Here is a 22,637-nt window from a genome sequence, read left to right as displayed (position 1 = left end):
CAATGCTTATAAGAAACAAAATATAGTGTGATTCCTCTTTTTTGGAATTTTTCAGTCCATATTCTTCAGTCTCTTACTATATAACATTTTGCCTTTCCAAAGCTGTCTGCTCTTTGCTGTATGGCCTGAGGGCATGTGTTTGAAAGATTATGGTATTTGCAAGCAAAACTTCTCTTTTACAGACCCCTACCTCAAATTTTCTTCTCTTCAGAGTTTTATGAAGAAATTCTCTCCTTGGCATACAGTTTGACGTGCCAGATGATTTCCCCCCAAATGTGGCAGCTTTTAGGTGTTCTATATGAAGTTTTCCAACAGGATTGCTTTGAATACTTTGCAGGTATGGCTGTTCCCCAGCTGTAGTGTATTGTAACTGTTTGTGGATGCAGCTTCAAAAAGCTGTCTTGTGGAGTTACTTTCTTTTAGTCCGTATTAGTGAAAAGAGCACATGTGCTTGGGCCTTGTTGTGAACACCCCAGTACAACAGTGAGCTCATGCCACTGTTCTTTGCTTGGAGAAATTTGGCTGAATAAGTCAGTCTTATACATTGTACTAGGTCCAGAGCTCAAAGGAAAATCCTAAAAATTATGAAACTATCAATTCATTAGCTAAAATGTAGTTATGTCTGTGCTAATTCTTTTTCTCTGTCTACATTTAAAAATCCCACCTTGCAAAGGCATCTGCTAGCGCAGATAGCTGTATGCAGAAGCGTTAGGACTCCTGTCACGCTCAGGTGTCCAAGCTAGTAGATCCCATTGCAGGGTCAGGGCCTTAATGGTTAGAGTTTTGGGGGTGTTGCTTTTATGTAAAATCTTTTCTTGTTTTTTAGATATGATGCCTCTCATGCACAATTATGTGACCATCGACACTGATACTTTACTGTCTAATCCAAAACATTTAGAAATCATTTACACTATGTGTAAAAAGGTAAGACTTGTATTTCTTGTCATAGTCCTCATCCTTGATGTTTGAGCATCAAATATTCAAGATAAGAGTGACCAAAGCTTGCCATTTGGTGGTTGTTGATTGGTCAAGATGAAATGATAAGCCTTAGCTCGGTTCCCAGTGGACGCATGACAGAAACCACTTCCGCAGTTGTAACTGATTTCCTCATCAGAGAGGCCACAGTTTAAATGGACATAGGAACTGAATTCCCCTTTCATCCATGAAGCATGTGGATAGACCATTGTGGAAGAAACTTGCCATTCTGTTGCTCATGTTGTACCTGTTCTGTGGAAAACAGGACTTCACTTTGTCAGGCTGTTAATCTGCCATTATTCAGCAAAACTGCAATCACGTGGCAGAAAATACCAATTATCAAGGATACTCATAATAACTTTTAAAATAATGTTTTCCACAAGAAAAGGACAAGCACTGAAATAACGTCATGGAAAAATGTTAATATTTTTGAAGAATTTTATGGATTTTGCAGACCCTAAGGTCACAGTTTGAATTCTCCAGTCTTGTGCTCCTTCACCATGGTTTCTTATATATACATCTCTCCATACACATGCTCTCTCTCTCGTGTGTGTGTGTGTGTACTTCCACAGCAGATTGCATACGATGTTGTTGGGCTGAATTATCATTCTTCTTGTTAGGTATTAACTGGAGATGCAGGAGAAGATGCAGAGTGTCATGCAGCCAAACTTTTAGAAGTAATTGTTCTTCAGTGCAAAGGGCGGTGTATTGACCAGGTAATGTATTACCAATAGCTTTTTATAGATTTGATGCTGTGTGTACACTTCTATATAAATACAACCACATTCCTAGGAGTTTAGTAGATGAAAAATGTAGATTTAAGGAACAAATGTAGGAAATCAGATGTTCTAAATGGAATTGTTCTCCAGCACACTGACTGTGCAAAGGATGTAAATGAGTTCAAGAGATTTTTTGGATTTGTTTCTCGTGGAGGAGATTAAAGTACATGGCATCTTGAAAAAGCAAGAAAATGGGATTAAAACTGAACAGTAAAAGACTGGTACCTTGGGTAGGATTCTCTTTCTGTTTCCTAAATTTTCTCCTGATAGCATTGCTTGTTCTGAATTGAAGGAGAAATTTTAATATATTGTTATGATTTAGAATTTAATCATGCAAGTCAAACTACTGGAGTTGTTTCCCACAGCAATATGAACTCAGACTTTTTTTATGATTAGTGCTGTATTTTGAATTGCTGTGTATGCTGTAAAATGCATAACTTAATATTTGCAGTATGGCTGTATTATGGTTGCTGTGAATACCATAACTACAAATTTCCTGGATCTTTGTATATACATTTTCAACCACTATTTGGATTAGTGTACTTTTTCACATTAAGGGCTAAATTCTTCTTTGTTATTCCTGTGTAAAGCCCCTGCTCTGCACAGCAAGAACAGATTGTGTCCATTTGTTCCTGGACCCTTACATTTACTGGATAATTCTGAAGTTAATTTAATTGAAATCAGTAGAATTCCACTCATGTAAATCTGGAGTAATTGAAGGGAAAATTTTGCTCTTTTTTTTTTTTTTTTTTTTTAAATGAGAAATCTGAAAGGGGTGGAATTAAATCACATAAATTTTCAATGAAATTAATGTGTAAAAGCGCCACATCTGTGTTTAATGAAATGATTGCACATGGAAAGAAAAATTTTCTCCCATGCTCATAAATATTCAAACACATTCCCAAATATGCACTTGGGATATGCTTGCACCTTCTTATAGGGAACTATTTATTTCATAATCTAGACATAGAAACTTGCGCAATGCAAATACCTGTATAACTATACTCTTTGCAGACTTTTGTAAGAAGATTTTCACCATACTTTGTTACAATTTGGCAGAATATATATTTCTTACAGAAGGTTTATGTATATGTCTTGTGAAGCTTTAAAACTAAGATGTTTTTGATTTAGCTTAAGACAAGAAAATATTTGAGCTCTTTTCCCAAAGCTGGAAAATGCCGTTTATACGCACTAAAACAAATCCTACCAAATTTCCCCAAAATATTTACCTTTGTGTTGAGACTAGCCATAACTTTTAGTCCAAAGAAAGCTTTATCAGCATGCAAACAGAGTCTTAAGGTGAAGGTACACTCTTGCTTTTATATTGGGAAATGAATATACTGTACTATTATAAGCTACAAGCAGAATTCCAGTTGACTCTTTGTCTTCAGCAGGTTTGAGACTGATAAATGCTTTTAAATTGTCATGCAAACTGGCAGTATTTTTAACATTTAATTTTTTCCCCTCCTGTGTCCCCAGTGTATCCCACTCTTTGTAGAAGCTGTGCTAGAGCGATTAACTCGAGGAGTTAAAACAAGTGAGCTTCGTACCATGTGTCTTCAGGTTGCCATAGCTGCCCTTTACTACAATCCTGACCTACTTCTGCACACATTAGAGAACATCAGATTTCCACACAACCCTGAGCCCATCACAGCGCAGTTCATAAACCAATGGATGAATGACACAGATTGTTTTCTTGGGCAAGTATTAAGTCTTTCTCTTAAAATCCTTGTTTATCATTTCTTGGCAGCAGACTTCCGAGCTTGTTTTGAATCCCTAGTCACATTGATTGAAGAAATTAAATTCCAAAGCTAAGTTTAAATAACAGTAACCCACACCAAAAAAATCTAAGTGCTGTAGTGCAGTTAAAGGTGACCTGCACGTATTAAGTTTTTCTTTTCTGTTACATGCTGACTATCCTGCATAGCAAGTATAAGATGGCATTGAGCACGTACTCAATTTTAGCCTCTCAGGTGCCCTGAGGTTACAGAACATCTGCCTCTGCATGAGATGGCCCAGTATACACTTGGCTGGGGATCTCAATCGCTGAAATAGGGAACCAACCCAGCAGGATTTTAGGGAAATGATTGAGTATGTGGAGTGTTTATACAACTTTTTTCTATTCTAAATTTTTAAAATGCACTGAATGTAGTGTGAGGTTTTTTTATTAAAAAAAAAAAAAAAACCTAAACCATCCCCAACCAAAAATATCCTCTACTCTGTTCCTAGTCGCCTCCCCCGCCTCAGTCCGTCATCCGTCCCCCCCCCCCCCCAGAAAAGAGGCTGGCTTCATGAATCAAAAGGGGCTCCACGGTTGACATTGCCAGCATAGTGCATACTGGGTCATCTCAGCAAGATGTAGGCATCTGCAATCATTTGTGACCCCAAAAAGCAAAGAAGTCTAACATCCTTTACATGCTGAATGGCTTGTGCTCTTAATTCAGGACATTTGGCACATAATATTTTTGAAAGCTAATGTTTTTTCTAAAGTTTGTTGGGGCACTGGTTTGTTGAAGCAGTGGTTTTCTAAAGCTGTTTGTTTTTCTTAGGCAGTTATTGGCTAAACGTTGGGCAGCATCTAACCATGAAAGTCATTCTGATCCAAAATTGGAGCTGTAACTAGCTTTCTGAGCCAATTCATTACAACACTGTTGTAATGTCTTACTACCATATGTAGTCTGGAAAAAATACTTAGTTTTGGGGGTGTCCTCTAGGATCCCACACCCATTCTTCCTCCTTTTACTTGTAGTTTTTCCCCAAAGGTCCTTGCATTGCTTTGACCCTCCCTCCTATCTGAAACCCTTTTGCATGGCTATCAGCTTCAGCCAGAGAATGTGTACGTTATTGGCTGCAGTGGTTGAATTAGTGCAGGGTGCAAACAACACAAACACAGTTTTAATTAAGCCAATGCATTTTGCGCTTGGGTTACTTTGGTAGAGGCAGGTGGGGCATAACCAGAAAACAACTGAAAGGTAAAATGTCTCATGACATGCCAGGTGCTTGAAAGGCATATGCCATATGCGTAGAGTAGGTAGGTTTATCTCTCTCTTCCTTCTCTTTACTTTTTAAAATGTATTACTTAGATGACACAGTGGGAAGGGGAACAGTTTGTAGGCTGCAGCAAAGCAGGGAAACCCAACATTTCTCAGAGGTTTTGGTGAACTTCCAGGTCCTGTGTGCACATTCTGCCAGTTGGACCAACACTGCCAGAGAGTTGCACATAGCAGTGTGGCAGAGAGGCCAGTTGCTGCAGTATAATTTGGCTATAGACAGATGCCCAATGGAAAATCTCATCCTAGTATTGTCTTTTAGGTAATGGTTTAGTAAGGATTGGTTGGGGAAGATAATATAGCTTAAAGAAATGTGAAGTGTGTCACAAAGGTTACTTGAATTGATGATTGAAAAGTAGGGAGGATATTTTGTGACAGTGTCGGCAATCTCATATTAAGGAATTCATGTACATTTCTTATAACATGTACATGGCCATACACTTCTGTATGTCTGTTCGGAAAGCTGAGAATCTCCTCTGTCCAATGGTATAAAGCTCCAGTTTCTTGTTATGCTGGATTACAAGGCATTGGAGCTGAAGCCTATCACTGGTCTAAAGCCTTGAATACCAAGGGGAGGGATGGAGAGTGAAGTCCATACTTCAAGAGAAAAGATGAATATGTCTCTTTTTCACATAATTGTCCACATGGATCCCATTTCTGGTTTGCACATGTCCTGGATTCATGAATGAGATTGGGTTCTTCTGGCCAGCAGTGTCCATTGTGGCAACGCCAGCACCCTGGATGCTCTCGCTCCCCTTCCTTAACCAAGGGCATAAGGGGCAGAGCAGCTCCAACCATCCCTCTGTTCCTTCAAACAGCTCATGCTTTGTCTTCTTTTATTGTGCTTTACACAACTTAAATCTCTTTTGTATATATCGTTAGTATATTAGTCTAGATAACATAATGGTTAGTTTTTCTGATTATTTTTATGCCTCTTGGCTTAAAAAACCCCAAAGCATAACTTGTTAATATTAGGGACTTCCCCAGTACTGGATCTAGCTTCTGTGGCTGAAGCAAAGTCTGTGGGGTTCAAAACTTGCCTTTCCTTGTGATGCTCTTATTCCATTGAAGGATGGTCATATGAAATGCCTCTTTTGACTTGAGGAAGTGTGTAGCTCAATGGATGTTGAATTTTATCATTTCTTTTTGAAAAGAATTCAGAAGGCAAAAGAGCCTTAAACTATTCCTCCTAGATCATTCAATGGGAGCCTCCTTAGAACTGGAGGAAAAAGGCTCAAATAGGTTTCATCCCTGAGTGCTCCTATTAGCCATGTTAGATTCCAAGTCATCGAAGGCTTGTCTGCTGTAAGAAAGATTCCAGACCACAGTGGACCTTGTCAACCACCTGCAGGCTTATTCAAAGACATTAGTAAGAGTATGGCTCATGCTTCTGAGTCATATGACTTTGTGTCTACATGATGTAGTTTGCTAGACTTCAACTATGCTCCATGCAAGGATGGTTGAAATCAGTGTATTTGCCAAGCAAACATCACATGAGCATGCAGGAGACAATCCTACAAGTTGTGTCCTCATTAAACTGGAGGAAAGATGCATTACGAGTGTGTAAGGGATTACCCTTCTCCTCCCTTCTGCCAACCAAGACTCCGCTCAGGCATGAGCAGCTCATTTAGAGCACTTGCAGACTCTGGGCATGTGGTCTCAGCAAGAAGCTTGTCTGTACGTATCTGTTCTGGAACTCGGAGCCATCTGCCTGGCGTGCAGAGCATTCCTTTCCTCTCTTCAGGGATCTGCAGTCCAAGTGCTGACAGACAACATCACAGAGGGTGGAGCAAGTCATCTCCACTCTGTCAGAAAACTGATCGGCTTTGGACTTGATGTATTTACTGTAAAGAAAGTAACTGTTCTTTTAGGTTTATTTAAAAATATGGAGCTGCTCAGTGACTTGGAGTCTAGAACTAATCCATGGGGGTAGGGGAAGTTGAGCTGGATTAGACTGCCCTGTATAGGTGAAGCATAAATAGAGTGTATCCCCTGGATACTGTACATTTGTGGTGCACATCTGTACGTATATAATGTGCTTTGTTTGGATTGTTTAATGTAGACTGAAATGTGTATTGTGTAGTTATTTAAGATTGAATTAGAGTGAGGGTGATGAAGAGACCAGTAAAACCCATCATGTGTATTATTTGTCATCTTTTCCTCGATGGCCTGAAATTTGAATGAGCCATTTTTTGCATGGTCAGTGTTTACTCTTCCTAGTAAAGATTCTTCTACAGAAACGAAAGTCAAAAGGAAAACTTAATTTTGGTTTGAACATGTGAGAAATCAGTAGCTGAATTCTCTAAAAGCTGAATAAGAAGGTTTAGTTGATGAATAGGAATCATTTGACTTCAAAAGAGCCAGGATTTCACTCATAATTTTTTAAAAACTGATGATTTGTATTTATTTAAGCACAAGATCTGATATAGGAAATTAAGGCTGGTCCAAACTCTGTAACCTAAAGGAAATGGCTAATTATCTGCAACTCAGAAAGGAAATGCATTGATGTGGCTGAAAGAAAATTGATTCTTGACACAAAAGGGGCAGCTAATTAGTATAAGAAAATCTTGCTGGTTTCCCTTTGAATTTCCTAAGATTCAATTTAAAGTAGAAAAGATCCTTTAGCTCCTTCTGTCAATTACTGAAACAAGCATTTGTGGGCTACAGAAGGGCTTGCAGATTATGAAGACTGCACACAACATGTTAAAAATAGACTTGCCTTATGGTAGTATGCTGCGCTTCCATTTGGGGAACAATCTGGATCCTTAGCACTCCAGGCTGACAGTGCTGTTGAGGTAGCAAGGAAAGTGCATGTGTGGTGAAAGAGTGTTTTACATTGCTGACCAACTGACTCAGGATCAAACACTAGCGAACACCCCAGGGAATTGTGTCCAGGCCACCTCATGCAGGTGGAAGGGTTGCTTCAGTCTGGGCCTATGGTGGGGAGAGAATAGATGGATGCTAGAGCATCCGTCCCCACTACAAAAATGTCCTATTTGGTTTGTTAAATCTTCTTGGTACTTGATACAGTTCAGGAGTGTGTTATGCTGAGTCTTTGAGTAAGATGATTGCTAGGTCTGCTATTCATCTGTGGTTGACAGGCAGAAGAAGCAGTTCTTCTTTTGTCTCAAGTTAATTAAAATTGGCCTGGTGCCTGAGTTTCACCTTTCCTTCTGGGACCTCTAACACCACATTATATTTCAAGAGCACACATTCATTCTTGCAACTGCTCATTTAGATGCTTGACAACATAGGGAGAGAAATATTCTATATTTGTGAAACTATTTGGGTTAGCTCCTAAGAATAAATCCATTTTAAATGTTAATACTTGAGTCCTCTAGTCTCCCTTATTGTCCAAGAAGGGGAATTTACTAGGAAGCGGAGGCACTTATTACTGTGTCTTCTTGACTTTTTGCTGTGTTCCATTTTGGAGTTGGCATTACGTGCCTGTGAAGCATTGAAGCATATTATAAGATGCTTCACATATTATATTATAAGTATATTATATAAATATATATAATTATATATATTATATTCATATTATAAGATGATCACATGACATTCACTGTTCTGGTGCACGTATAGTAAAATTAGTTCATTGCACTGTAGGGACTTGAAGAAATTTCAAGGCTTCCAGTGTCAAGCTACAGAATGTGTGTGGATTTTGGGACTATAAGGGACTGCTATCATAGAAAGGAGCTGCAGGAGATGGGTGTGCAAGGATCAAAATTCAGGTTTTTTTCTCTCTGGTCATACAAAATTCATCTTGGTGATCTTGTACAGTTGTGCTTTGCACATATACAACACCTTTAATCTAATAATATCAAGGGACTGTACAAATATCAAGCGTTACAACACCATGGTGTGCGTAACTGGTGGTTGTAAGCCCATATTATTGATGGGTAAACTGAGGCACTGAGCAATTACATTTTTTCCCCGTGATTGCAAAACTGAAAATAGAATTCAGGAATCCTGAAATCAGGAGGGTGATAGCTCCTAGCCTGCCTTCCCTTTTGTGTGTGTGTGTGTGAGAGAGAGAGAGAGAGAGGATATCGTTCATGCTCAGTTGCAGTTGATAAATTTCTCAAGGCAATTAATGAGGGAGATGGCAAACAAAACACGCAGGCAAAACACACAGCTTGATATGCTGGTTGACTTTGCCTTCCCTTGGATGGACTATTGTAGCCAGAAGGCTGTGCTTGCTCTTTTTAAGTAGCTTATTTCTACTGTGCATCACTCAGAAAACAGAACTGCTTTGCTAAGCCCAAATGGGACTAACGTACTAAGAGGCCTAATGAAATCCTGAAAAATCCCCATTCCTTATTTTAGAGTAAGCCCTTATTTATTACATCTTTGTAATAAATAAGCCCTGTGTAAGCCCTTATTTATTACATCTTTGTAACCATTTGTTTTGCTTGATGCCTGTCTCAGATCTGGTTGGGCACTCCTGTCTGCCACTAGCCAGACTGCTGTAAAGGGAGTCTCTGGATCTCTGGGTGTTTTAAGCCTCTGGTGTCTGAACAGAGCTCAGTCACTGCCCCAGTCTTGGGGCCTAGACCCTTTGTCTAGTGCCCATTCCTGAGATCTGGAATCCACAGTCCAGCTGCCTAGTCCCTGGGCTCAGTGCCGACTGCTCAAATTCCTCTGGAAGCTTAAATGCACTGTTTACTTAAAGGTTTGGAGTTTTTTTAATTAATAAGATGACAAGTAATCACAGTTAACCAAATTTATTATGAGCGTTAGGGATCAGTCAGCACAAATACAGAAAGATACGGGTTAAATATTTACCCTTCCATTGATCTGGGGGTACAACCAGCAACATGGACTGGCACAGAAATATAACTTGCTGCTGAATAGTATATATACCTTAGGTTGTTACCATCAATGCAAACTCCCAGTTTCAGTAGTTTGTGTCATTCTTACCCTAATATTTCCATTGCCATGCATTTGCTATCCAAGGTTGTTGGAAATTTTGTGCCTAGTTTCTAGCAACAATTATATCAGTTGCTTATTATTGTCAGAAACTTCGGCAAAATACTACTTTCACTGTGAACTCCAAAACCAAAAGCTTACACACACTTTTTACTGTATTTCAGGATAGAGGGTGCTTTGAAAAGTGGTTCGCTTTAGCATAAGTATGGATTCTATTAAAGATTTATAATATTAGCTAAATAATTTTGGTAACACCCTTATCCAGAACTCCACCCAAAAGTGTAAATCTTCTGGTAGCTCTCCAAAGGACAACGTGGAAGGCGTACACATAACACGAGCAGACTTTGCACATAGCATTGTTCTTTAATAGAAGTAGAATTACACAAATCTACACAAAAGTAATAAACCCTATAATAATTTCCCCTCCCTCTGGCTCACCCTTTCTTTGCGGGACCATCTGTATTCAGGTAGGCAGGGTTCTTCTCCCTTGGCTCATCCAGCTCCTGCAGCAGTTTCCCTCATCTTAAGCTGGTGAAAATTGCCAAAAAGAGCCAAAAGATCAGCTTCTGTCTTTCAAAACCTTCTAGTCCCTCTGTCAGATGACCCCTGCATCAGGAGGATGATCATGGACACTTACAGGTGACTTCGTTGTTGGATGTCCTGTCCCATGATAAACTGTTCTTCCGGCTGTGAGCCAGTCTGTTGTTGAGAACTGTTTAACTTCAACGGGAGAGCACTTTAAGTCAAGTCTTATTAGACTTATTTAGTCAAGTCTTATTGGCTTATTGACTTATTTAGTCAAGTCTTATTAAGCTTTTGCCACTACTCCTGTTGGAATTTAGGTCCAAAATGGAGGTAATGGACAATAGAGAGAGCAAAGTACTGCATATTCAGAATGGAGTTTGCAGCTTGGTAAAGATACATACAGAGAATGTATAAATTGTGTAGATTTCTTATGAAATCTTATGACTAAACTGGGAGGAGAGGTAGATACGCTGGAGGGTAGGGATAGGATACAGAAGGCCCTAGACAAATTAGAGGATTGGGCCAAAAGAAATCTGATGAGGTTCAATAAGGATAAGTGCAGAGTCCTGCACCTAGGACGGAAGAATCCCATGCACCGCTACATACTAGGGACCGAATGGCTCGGCAGCAGTTCTGCAGAAAAGGACCTAGGGATTACAGTGGACAAGAAGCTGGATATGAGTCAACAGTGTGCCCTTGTTGCCAAGAAGGCCAATGGCATTTTGGGCTGTATACGTAGGGGCATTGCCAGCAGATTGAGGGATGTGATCGTTCCCCTCTATTCGACACTGGTGAGGCCTCATCTGGATACTGTGTCCAGTTTTGGGCCCCACACTACAAGAAGGATGTGGAAAAATTGGAAAGAGTCCAGCGGAGGGCAACAAAAATGATTAGGGGACTGGAACACATGACTTATGAGGAGAGGCTGAGGGAAATGGGATTGTTTAATCTGCGGAAGAGAAGAATGAGGGGGGATTTGATAGCTGCTTTCAACTACCTGAAAGGGGGTTCCAAAGGGGATGGCTCTAGACTGTTCTCAGTGGTAGCAGATGACAGAACAAGGAGTAATGGTCTCAAGTTGCAGCGGGGGAGGTTTAGGTTGGATATTAGGAAAAGTTTTTTCACTAGGAGTGTGGTGAAACACTGGAATGCGTTACCTAGGGAGGTGGTGGAATCACCTTCCTCAGAAGTTTTTAAGGTCAGGCTTGACAAAGCCCTGGCTGGGATGATATAGTTGGGGATTGGTCATGCTTTGAGCAGGGGGTTGGACTAGATGACCTCCTGAGGTCCCTTCCAACCCTGATATTCTATGATTCTATGACTTAATACCATGGTATGTGTGGCCTTTGACTAGGAATGGAATTGTAGGAGCTTTTTTAAAATGGGTAAAATGGCTGTCTCCCTGTAAGTTTTATTGCAGACCTTGCTATTACAATATTGTTTTAAATGTGCATCCTGTTAGTTTCCCCAGTCTCTACATGCATTGACCCATCCTTCTAGTTCTAAGAAATACTAACTCTGCAACAAAAGTGTCTCTCAAGAGCCTTTGTTTTGTTAGATGTCATAACTTGCATGGCCACACCATATGAGAAATGTAACCATGTTGAGACTATGGAAAATGGCCAGTTTGTTACCAGCTGAAAACATCTTATGATCAGACAACTAAAAAGGGATTACTACCCCTTTTATCCTTTCCTCTTTCCCACCCCGTTACAGTTTTGTTAGCAATAACATTCTGGAGTGGATCCAGGAAACTGGATAGGACTGCTGTGTTGCATGGAGGAGCAAGGGAATGAGAACCTGCCAGCCAGGTTGGCAGAACATCTTTTAAGGTAGCTCAGGGAAAATTATCTTTCCTGCAGGATATTTCTTGTCCTATCTGGAGTTCTGCACAAAGCTGTCAGTCACTGAGAATTTTTAAAAACAGAGTTCCTTTAATAGCGAAATGCCTTATAGTCAGAAATACAGTTGAACAGTGTTTCTAGTACTACCCAGTATTCTAAGTGCAGACTAAAGAGTGTCAGACAGTAGATAAGGATTTACCCCTGTTCTGATGGCAATTGTGATGCTTTTGCTTATGCAGCCCAAAAGCACTTAAAAAAAAAAAGTGATTGTGTTATAAGCTCTTACCTAATTTCCTGCATACGGTCAATATTGGGGATCTTTCAGCTGCCACTTTCCAACCAACTACCTCCCATAGAATATCTTTGGATTACTTTTCCCCAGGTGTGTTAATTTGCATTTTTCCTGATTGAGTCTCCTGGTCCATTATTCTGGATGCCTTTGAATTATTTCTTTCATCTCATTGATATTTGCAACGTCTCTCAATTAAATGTAATCTCCAAATGTAATGTACAATTTGGACTGTTTAAATCAGGGGTTCTCAAACTTCATTGCACTGCGACCCCCTTCTGACAACAAAAATTACTTCGCGACCCCCGGAGGGGGGACCAAAGCCTGAGCCTGCCCAAGCCCCACTGCCCCAGGTGGGGGGGCCAAAGCCTGAGCCCCAGACAGGGGTCCTGTAACCTGAGTCCTGCTGAAGCCCTCGGGCTTTGGCTTTGGCCCTGGGCAGTGTGGCTCAGGCTTCAGCTCCAAGCCCCAGCAAGTCTAAGCCAGTCCTGGCGACCGCATTTAAAGGGGGTCGTGACCCACATTGGGATCCTGACCCACAGTTTGAGAACCTCTGGTTTAAATAAAACCAGCCCCTGTGGCACTCCATCAGCTCACCTGCCCCCCCCCCCCCAATTCAGTATATTACTGTAGGTCATTGCTCTTTGCTTATGGTCCTTTTTTTTTTTACCAGTTTTCAATCCATATGACAGTACTCCTATTTAAACCAATTCAGATAGATTTTCCAGTCCAGTTTAGTGATGTACTGCATCCACCGCTTTACTGAAAATCAGATCAATTACATCATTAACCATGTTTATTTAGCATTACATTTCTTTGTATTTGAGAATCCCAATCAACAGCTCTAGGAAGTTAGCCAGTATGTGATAGGTGAGCAATCAGTTATTACATGCCGTACTTGCTACTGGGAATTTTGCATTTAAAAGCCTAGCGGAATAATATATTTAGAGCTGTTGTTTAGTATTGTAACTCTGCTCCTGAGTCCTCTGTAGTCTATACAAAGGGACCCGTTCCTCATGTAATATATTTGCATTGTTTTAGACTTCATGACAGAAAGATGTGTATAATAGGACTGAGCATCCTAATGGAATTGCAAAACCGACCTCCTGCGGTAGATGCTGTGGCTGCCCAGATTGTTCCTTCAATCCTGCTCCTGTTTCTGGGATTAAAACAAGTGTGTGCTACTCGAGAATTTACGGAACATGAAGACCAGGCTAAAGACGAAAAACACGATGCAGAAGATAATGGTAAAATCTCCCATTTCCACATTGTGGATTTTGTCTGGATTTAATTTTAAATGTGTATGAAATGACTGTTCATTTTAAGACTCTTCAGCCAGTCTGCTGAATTGGTCTGGTTTATTGGATGCTTGGAAAGATGCTTTTGTGAACTGGTCATTCCTCTTAAAATTAATGCTAAAGCCCTTTTGGGTGTATCTATGTCACTCTTCCTGCAAGGGCAGTTTTGTTGGAAAATAATAAAAGCTGCAAATCTAGGTGCCTGATCACAAATGTGCTCTGTAAACCAGCATGCAGGAGACTCCTGACTAATAGGCCAACAGAAATTTGGCAGTGCTGTGGAGGCAGCATTCTTGGTCCCTGGGAAAAAAATGTCCCCAGTAGCTACCTCTTCCACTAACTTAAAAAGCAATGATAATGGCCTTGGAAGAGATCTCTGGAAAGTCATCTTTTCCCAGATGAAGGGTGGCAAAAGGAAAGGTGGATTAAAAAATGACTTTTTGAAAAAACCTGATATTTTAATTTAAATGGGAGTTTTTGATTTAAATAATATGTTTATTTTTAAATGAAAATTTATTTACAATTAATTTTAAGTTGTAAGGAAAGTCAAACCACTGAACTAGTGAAGTCATTGGCTCGGCATCTAGAACCAGAGTTGGTTGACGTGCTAAACCAGCTTTTGATAGCAGTAGCTTCTTCTGCAGGAGCAGAAAATATTTTCTTCATTTTAGTTTAATCAACTAGTTCAGTTCAATGATTAGTTCATTCAAAGTTAAGAAACCAATTGTGAGCTGAAAAAAGCATAAAAGCTTGTTTTCCTCTGATAATCTATGAATAAAAACTAGGTGTGAGAAGATGAGATCTACTAGTTCTAAAAACTTGAAGGGCAGAAACAATCAATTGAATTAACTAGCTACAGATAATGCTTCCTTTGTTTGATAAATCCATTTTACATGGAAAACCGTGTTTTGATGAACTTCATTCTATTGTACCCAACATATTTGAGGTAGTTTTGTTTAATAAAACAACTTTAAAGTGCTCTTTTTGTGCACTTTTAATTGAATTCCAAGTTCCAATCTTAATAGAGATTGACACAAATCTTGAGTAAAAAAGAAAATCCTCTAGTAATTGCATCATTTACCATTTTCTAACATCATAAAATATAAAAATTAAGAATGTGAATGAATGTAAATTAATCTATATAATTTGTGGCAAGGCACCTTCTCGGTCTGACCAAACTCAGCTGTTTTTAGCCCTGGTGAGATGGGCTTGGGGTAAAACAGTCCGTCTTGGCTGCACAGGGGCAGTCCACTCTTTCTCTCAGCTAGTCTTTTAGGTTGTTTTTTCTCCCTTATGGGAGGGAATGCAGCCTTCCCTCCTGGTGAAGCTTGCTACTACTGGCCACTTGACTCCCCCCACCTTTCTCCCAACAAGGGAGGGTTTAAAAAAGGTCTCAGGCAGCCCTTAGTTTGAATCAGCTGATCCTAATTGATCTCAGATAACTCCCTTCTCAGCTGAACCTGATTGACCTGTGGTTACCCCTCCTCAGTTGATAGGGAGAAGGGCCTTTTAACCTTCTGGGACTGTTTTCTACACCTCCCCTCCCCCTGCCCCTTGCAGCTGTCTGTCCTGAGTTTATCACAAATTCCTTAAATAACTGTGTATAGATAGTATATACGCCTGGTTAGCAAAATGTACCAAATTTAATGGAAAGGCTATATTTTGTTGCAAATCAACATGCTACCAACCAATGAGAATCAGTCTTTCTTTAGGAAAATAAATAAATGCAAAATGAGATTAAAATCAATTATTTATATCCAAGTTTCCTGCTTACTGTTTAAATCGTGATCAGACTCAGTGATGTAAATTACTTGGTTTAAATCAATCCACCCTGGCACAAAGAGCCTTCAGGACAGGTTTACAAAGCAGGAATTGCGATGATCAAGATTCCTGTGGCAGAGAGGCCTCCTCCTAATCTATCAGGCGAAAAGGAAAAAAAAATCCAGAGAATTTGCCGAACGGGAGAGTGTATATTACACAGCATTAATGACAGATTATTTTATTGTCCGAATATATCTAATTTGCAGTATGAGATAAAACCATTGTAGGCTCTAATGCTTAAGATGGGTACAAATGAAATGCTTTTAAGAGGTGCAAGTTTCAGACATAACTGTAATTAAATTGAGTTGCCTCTGCTTATTGAGCATAAGAATGTGGTACAGTAGCAGCACAATCAGTCCAGTAGCCATGTGCTACTCAGATCTCTGGACTGTGATTTGCCTAAAACCCCCGGTCCCACCCATTCCAGATTGCTCTCCATAAGCCCGTAGCAGATATGACCAATTCCACTTACTTCCTCCAGCTGACAAAAGAAAAACTTGAAACGCTGTTTTTAGCCCCCCGTTCTGTTCTTGAAAATATTTCTTAGATATTTTGGCATACTAACTCGAGACCTTGCTTAAGTCAGAAATAGCGATGTTTGGAACTTCGATTTCAGGTTTTTGGTTCAGGGTATGATTGCTGTTTCGTAAATACGAAGCTGGGTAAAACAGCCAAGGGAAGTTGTTTTAAGTGTGTGCAGTTAAGAGAGCGCTCTAAAGGTTGGTATGCAATAAATTTGACAAATTTAAGTGTATATGTTTGTAAAGTCCAAGTAAGTCTTTATTTGCTGTATTTTATTAAAAAGCAAAATGACAGGCCATTTATATTAATTTAAAAGAGAAACGTTGCTGTTTTGCTCAGTCTTTTACTCACAAACTAATTGGGTACATGTGAGAACAAATTTCAGTTTCACACTTCCAAGGTGTTATTAGAAACAAAGCATAACTGTGCTCTGAAATGTATGAAATATTTTGGTGGCTTCCTTTTTCACATCTTCTAGGTTTTGGTTTTTTTAAAAATTGTCCCTTTTCTGGCCAAAAATGTACATATACATGTTTTGTCCCTTAATATTTATAATTACTGAAAGCATATGATGACTTTAAAAAGAAAAATGTTGATACATTTGCAGAAGAGATCCCAAGTGACGAAGAGGAGACAAACGAAGTGGGTCAGGCAATGCAAGAGAATCATGGAGGAGGTGGTGGTGGAGAAGATGAAGATGAGGATGACGATGACGATGATGACTGGGATGAAGATGCATTGGAAGAAACTGCTCTAGAAGGATTTAGCACTCCTCTTGACCTTGAAGATGGTGTAGATGAATATCAGTTTTTTACACAAGCACTGTTAAGTACGTACATGCCTGTATGCATAATTGTGTAATATGATCATTCAGAGACACTCATGTTAATAATTGTTTAAAATCCTTATCTGCGGTGTTAGTAACCTCTTGCACTATTAAAACTGAAAAAATAACCTAAGATCTTTTTTGTATGTTTGCTTCACCATTTGTGCTGATTTACCTGAACTTGGATTTTTGAAAATTTCCCCCCTTTCTTCTAATGAGTTTCACTTTCTGATTCTCCTGTTCTAACATAACCATGAAATCTTTGGCTAGCACACACTCGTGGATACATCTATAGCTGAACAGGTGTTCTAACTGAAAAAGTCCTGAAATAATTTCTGTTCATACTATCTCTATTGCAATTTTTCAGACAAAACCTAAATTATAGGGCCTAAACTACTTCAGCGTCTTTTGAGTGCTCAGATAGAAGGATTAGTCATTTTCTAAACTGTCAAAACCCTAAAGGAAAAAGCTTTTTTCTCCTGTCCAGAAGTTTTAACAACTATAGTTTTATTTTTAACTTTGAAATGAGTCTAATTTTCAGCATAACAGATGCATTTTGACCGTGAAATTGAACATGGCTGTGAATATTGGGCACACTTTGAAACATCATTAAGTCCCTGTTTCCAGAAAGCTCTCAAGCACATGCTTAATTTTAAGCTCCTCAAACCCCAAACCTTTTGGAAATAGGCCAACTTCATCTGTGGTCTGAGAAGCTGACAGAGGTGCCAAGCCAGTGTTGAGGTGTGAGGTCTGTGTTTTTAACCACACTCACAGATCTCTTTTTATCTCTATATCTTTTTCATCTTGTCCTTCTGAAATAGTCTTAAAACACAGGTTGATAATCATTTTGCATCCACTCCTTGTTTTGACAGCGGTTCAGATCCGGGATGCAGTCTGGTACCACTCACTGACAGCACCACTGAGCGATGATCAGAAGAAACAATTACAGGAAATTTACACATTAGCAGAACACCGGCGAAGTGCTGCAGGTCAGTCATTTCTCTTGGGCTGTTATGTGTTGTAGGGACTCTGGAACAGAATGTGCCTCTGTAACAATTAGATAGGGTGCAGTAGGCCAACGTGAATCCCTGTGCACTACTTGTCTTAGAGGAGGTTTGCGGAGGCTTATGCTGTCTCTGCACTGAGATGAATCTCACGTAGAGATTAACATTGCCTCTAATTTGTAGACTCCTATCTGCCAGATATAGTTGTTTAAATAGGGACTGAGCTAGATTTTCAGATGGATTTTTCACATAAAAAGTAGATTAAGGGTATGTCTATACTACCTACCGGATCGGCGGGTAGCAATCGATCCAGCGGGGGTTGATTTATTGCATCTAGTCTAGACATGATAAATTGACCCCCGAGTACTCTCCTGTCGACTCCTGTACTCCACCACTGTGAGAGATGCAGGCGGAGTCGACGGGGGAGCGGCAGCAATCGACTCACTGCAGTGAAGACACCGTGGTGAGTAGGTCGATTACTGCATTGATGGAAATAAGGTCATTAAACCGAGGAGCATGCAGAGCAATGTCATGTATAATTATTTCATAATAAATTAATCTTTCAACTTCTGCCCTAGAGAGGGGTGTGAAATGTTATTTTAAAAAAAAAAAATCTAATCTGCAATTTATCCCTGCCGTGGCAGATCTGAGAATGAAGTCTTGGTCAATAGAGTTTGTTCCACAAGCTTCCTATTCCGCACAGGACTATGTAGATCAGACGCAATTGCTCTCTACTTTTTTATACCCCTTTTCTTTCTCTTCTGTGAATTCTAGAGACTAAAACGATAGAACAACAAAGTGGCTACACGTTTGACAACAAAGGACTGATCACAGCATTTAACTTTGGTGGAAATGCTCCTGGAGGCAACTGAAGGAGAAACTGCAAAGGACTCTGGGAATGGTTTCATCATTACATTTTATTATAAAACAGTCATGACTTTTGAGTGTGAGGGGGAGGGTAATCTGATGCTCCAGATGGTTTCCCTTGGAGACAGCAGTGTGTTTTCTCCCCCAGACTGCTCTTTCTAGCCAGCTACTGTAATGTTCAAATTCTTGTGGTGTTTTTATAATTTGATGGACTGAAAAGAAAACATCTGCCCTCAAGGAAACTGAATGACTGGGAGGGGCTAGGTTGAATCTAGTTGAGTTGCACTTCTCAGGTTTTTGCTGTGCAGAACTGATGGATTCATATGGATAACAGTGCCTTCTGTTGTATATGGATTATCTGAACAAATGAATTTGAGTGTATCGTAATTTTTTTAAGTGTAAGGATTCTTCTAGATGCACTGTAAGCCTTGGTTCCATGTTTTCCTACTATCTGTCTTGTACTACATGACTTAGTTGTTTGTTAATTGTATATACATTGCTGGTTTCAGAAACATCATCTCAACTTCCCTCCTTGGTGTAGACCTTTGTATGTTGGGCATTCTTTTGGAATTGTAAAGCATACTCTGGGGCTTTCAAGGGTTCTTACCAAAAAGCAGGTTTTTCCCTTGAGGCAACAGTCACCTCAGCCCACGTCCTTGAGATCTCTCCATTAAGACCGCCCACTTGCGTTGTAATGGCACTCATGCCCTGGCAGGTTCAGATCAAAACAGACGCTGATACCAAATAGTTTCCATCTCCATAAGTGTGTGAGTGATCAATCTCTGGCCCTTGCGAGTAGATGAGCTACATGACAACTTGTCTCCTTTATTGCTGAATATTGGGTTTTATTTTGGGACCCTGTAAATTCTTTTCCTTTAGTGATTCATTATCATTCCAGCTATCGTACTGAACAACTGGGATCCATACCATTTTAGAGCAATAATTTATCTTAGTGGAGGGGAAAGCAGATCCAAATCTTGCTTTTTTTTATGTCTGAATTTCTACTCTGCATCCCATCTGGCTCCTCTCCCAATGCTGTAACTTAGCCATGTTTAATTTTTCCCACGTTTAAAACATCAGTCTCTTATACTCAAATATACACAAATACCTAATTGTGTGTGTGTTCGTACAGTGAAACTTGTCTTAAGCAGACACCCAGCTAAATACTGATGTGCACGGAAACCCTTCTTCTATAACTAAGAGGTTAAAGTTATAGTGGAAATGATGGGGATACATTAAAATGGTTAAATATTTTAAAATGAAGATTGAAGGTAGAATCTTTAATCCATGTTTCATGTCTTTTTTGTGTCTGATCACTTGTTCAGGGCTTGAAAGTGTTTACTAGGCAACTGTTACCCCAAGACTGACATGAAAGGTGAAAAGCTCTTTGCCTGGGGTGGTACCCAATTGAAAAAGCTCAACTCTTCCTTCCCTTCCCATCACTTCTTCAGCTACGGGGAAGGGTGCTGTCCTTGGACCCTGCTCAGGGCTCTCATCTTTTATACTAACCTGTCTCTCCTACTGCCCAGCTGTGAAAATACACCTCTCCTGTTTTTCCCTCCTCCTGCCCCAGAATCTTCTGCCTGCTAGAACTGCGGGGTGGAGAGAGGTCCTCTGCTGCTTTAGCCCTCTTCCGCCTTCCTGCCTACTGCTGTGGGAGTCATGTGTCTGCTACTTTACCCCTCCCTCAGCCTCATTGTTAGGTCCTCTCCAATGGCCTTCTCTGCCACTGCTTAGTTTTTTTCAAAGCAGCCCCAGAATGAAATTGACTTGGTTCTTGATAAAAAGAAAAGGAGGACTTGTGGCACCTTCGAGACTAACAAATTTATTTGAGCATAAGCTTTCGTGAGCTACAGCTCACTTCATCCGATTTGTTAGTCTCGAAGGTGCCACAAGTACTCCTTTTCTTCTTGTGAATACAGACTAACACGGCTGCTACTCTGAAACTTGGTTCTTGATAGTTTTCACTGCTGCTATTCAAAACCCTGGGTGCAGCAGTGAAAAACTATCATGTCGCTTAGATCTGCTTTCATTCCACTAAAGCCTGAGAACACTTTGAACACTTGAAAATTCAGGCCCCAGTGCCTTTGCTAATAAAGTGAGTGGTGATTTTGGATGTCCAATATCAGACTCTTCAAAGAGGGCAGAGGCTTGGTACTTTTTGAAAAAGTCATTGGTCACTTTCCAAGATTTAGGTCTGGAGATATCCATCTAGCATGTGAGGGAGACAACACTTCATACTACATCACTTTACATTCAGTTCACAGTTGGGGGTTTCTTTACAACCATAAAAAGCTAGAAACTTGTTCTCAATTCTAAACAAAAATTATTCAGAAGTCGGTGGCATTGATTTCTCCACACATATTTGGCGGTGGAAGCTTCCTTTTCGCCATTGGGCATCTGGCAAATGGAATTTTTAAGCCCTGTGTTCATTTATGTATAAAATGTTGATGGTCAGTCAGTGGGATTTCCTTCAAAGCCTCTCCTCCCTCCAGAACGAAGAACAAAAGTGATTTTTTTTTCTTCCACTAATAAAGGGCATTGCATAATCAAAAGGTAGTTTTCAGAAGTTAACATGTTCAAGCAGAAATCTACCACTGTATAGCGCTGTCCTTGTGTCCACCCCTCTGAGTCTTGGTTGTTCCCTTAACGCTGCTGCTTGTATACTTTTCAAATGAACTGCCAAGAAGATTTCATCCAGATGTTTCTTACAATGGACTTGAATTGCTATTTGGAATCTCACAGTTGTGGTCAGAGGGGAGATTTTAGGATATGGTGCACAAAAGGGTAACTAGCTTTCTCCTTCCCATGAGATTGAGTAAATGTTTCTACTGGCAAAAAAACAAACATAAATTTATACCCTTTTTGACAAGGTATCAATTAAAGAAATAGTCCAAGATTTATTGGGCTCCAGACTCCCCTTTTACATGTGGTTCTCTTTTAATGTGATAAATGTGCATTCATACACAATCATAATAGGTAAGGGATTGTAGGGATTTCTTCTTGAGATGTGTCCAGTATGTACTACATTTAGTACAAATGTGCATTGCTGTCTCATGTTGAAGCCAGGGTAATCATGGAACGTCAGATACCAGCAACATTGAACTGAGCAAGATGTAGTTGCCCTTAGAAATGCAGAGACCTATGAATGTATTGTCAAATAAAACAAAGGTTGATAAAAGTAACCTTTGCTGCCCTGTGCCAGCATTCACGCCGTGTGAAGGTGACTGTATGGATGCTATGGGTGCTTAAGTATGACATTAGATTTGTGTAGGTTATAATTATAGCAAGTGTTAACTGATGTGGTAAAAGATGTTTTTCAGATAAATTAACCGGTCCTGGGTGTGAAATTTCAAATGCTGTTTTGTCATTCTTAAACTTCTGGTTATTCTTATTATTCTTTTGGTTTCCTCTTTTTGCTTTGGTGGAGTCTTTTTTTGAAGGGGGAAGAGTACAGTCTGTTTTTGCAACAAAGCAAACTCTACAACCAAAATGACTAGCTCCAGGAAGAAAGCAGGATACCAAACTGAAGAAAATGTACAGTGATTACAGTTGACATGCTTTGGCAGAGTCTGGGTCAAAATATGTAAACCACGTTCTGTAGAGTGTCCTAGTAAGATTCTTTGCTTCAGTGGGAAGAGGGTGTTTTGAGGGTGGGGGCTGTGAGAGAGGAGGTATGGAAATAAGTGATTTACTACTTCAGAATCTGCCATTTGTCCAGGTGGAGAAATTTAGTCTCTACTGAGTGTTAGATTACATCACACGTTAGTAGACAAGAGCAGCCATCGGAACTGTAGGATTTTGGAGCCCATCAGGCAACACTATACCATGCCAGCCTGATTTCTGCACGGCTGCCTTCAGAGCTGGACAGCCGGCTAGCTGCTGCTGCTCTCTGGCCACCCAGC

The 22,637-nt window shown here is 40.0% G+C and overlaps 1 protein-coding gene across 1 annotated transcript in view; it reads left to right on the top strand.

Annotated features, from left to right (window-relative positions):
* IPO8 (importin 8) overlaps positions 1–22,088 on the top strand; it is a 69,155-nt gene extending 47,067 nt beyond the window's left edge. The window contains exons 18-25 of the mRNA XM_084617867.1: positions 212–337; positions 827–924; positions 1,596–1,691; positions 3,234–3,454; positions 13,436–13,641; positions 16,643–16,864; positions 17,734–17,850; positions 18,640–22,088. Of these exons, the coding sequence (XP_084473993.1) occupies positions 212–337; positions 827–924; positions 1,596–1,691; positions 3,234–3,454; positions 13,436–13,641; positions 16,643–16,864; positions 17,734–17,850; positions 18,640–18,737 (1,184 nt within the window). The 3' untranslated portion in view covers positions 18,738–22,088. The remainder of the gene's footprint in view (positions 1–211; positions 338–826; positions 925–1,595; positions 1,692–3,233; positions 3,455–13,435; positions 13,642–16,642; positions 16,865–17,733; positions 17,851–18,639) is intronic.
* The last annotated feature ends 549 nt before the right edge of the window (positions 22,089–22,637 follow it).

This window comes from Lepidochelys olivacea, assembly GCF_965140295.1.
Source record: "Lepidochelys olivacea isolate rLepOli2 genome assembly, chromosome: 1".
NCBI lineage: Eukaryota > Metazoa > Chordata > Testudines > Cheloniidae > Lepidochelys > Lepidochelys olivacea.
Note: the sequence above shows the minus strand (reverse complement) of the source record. Positions and strands in the feature narration are given on the sequence as shown.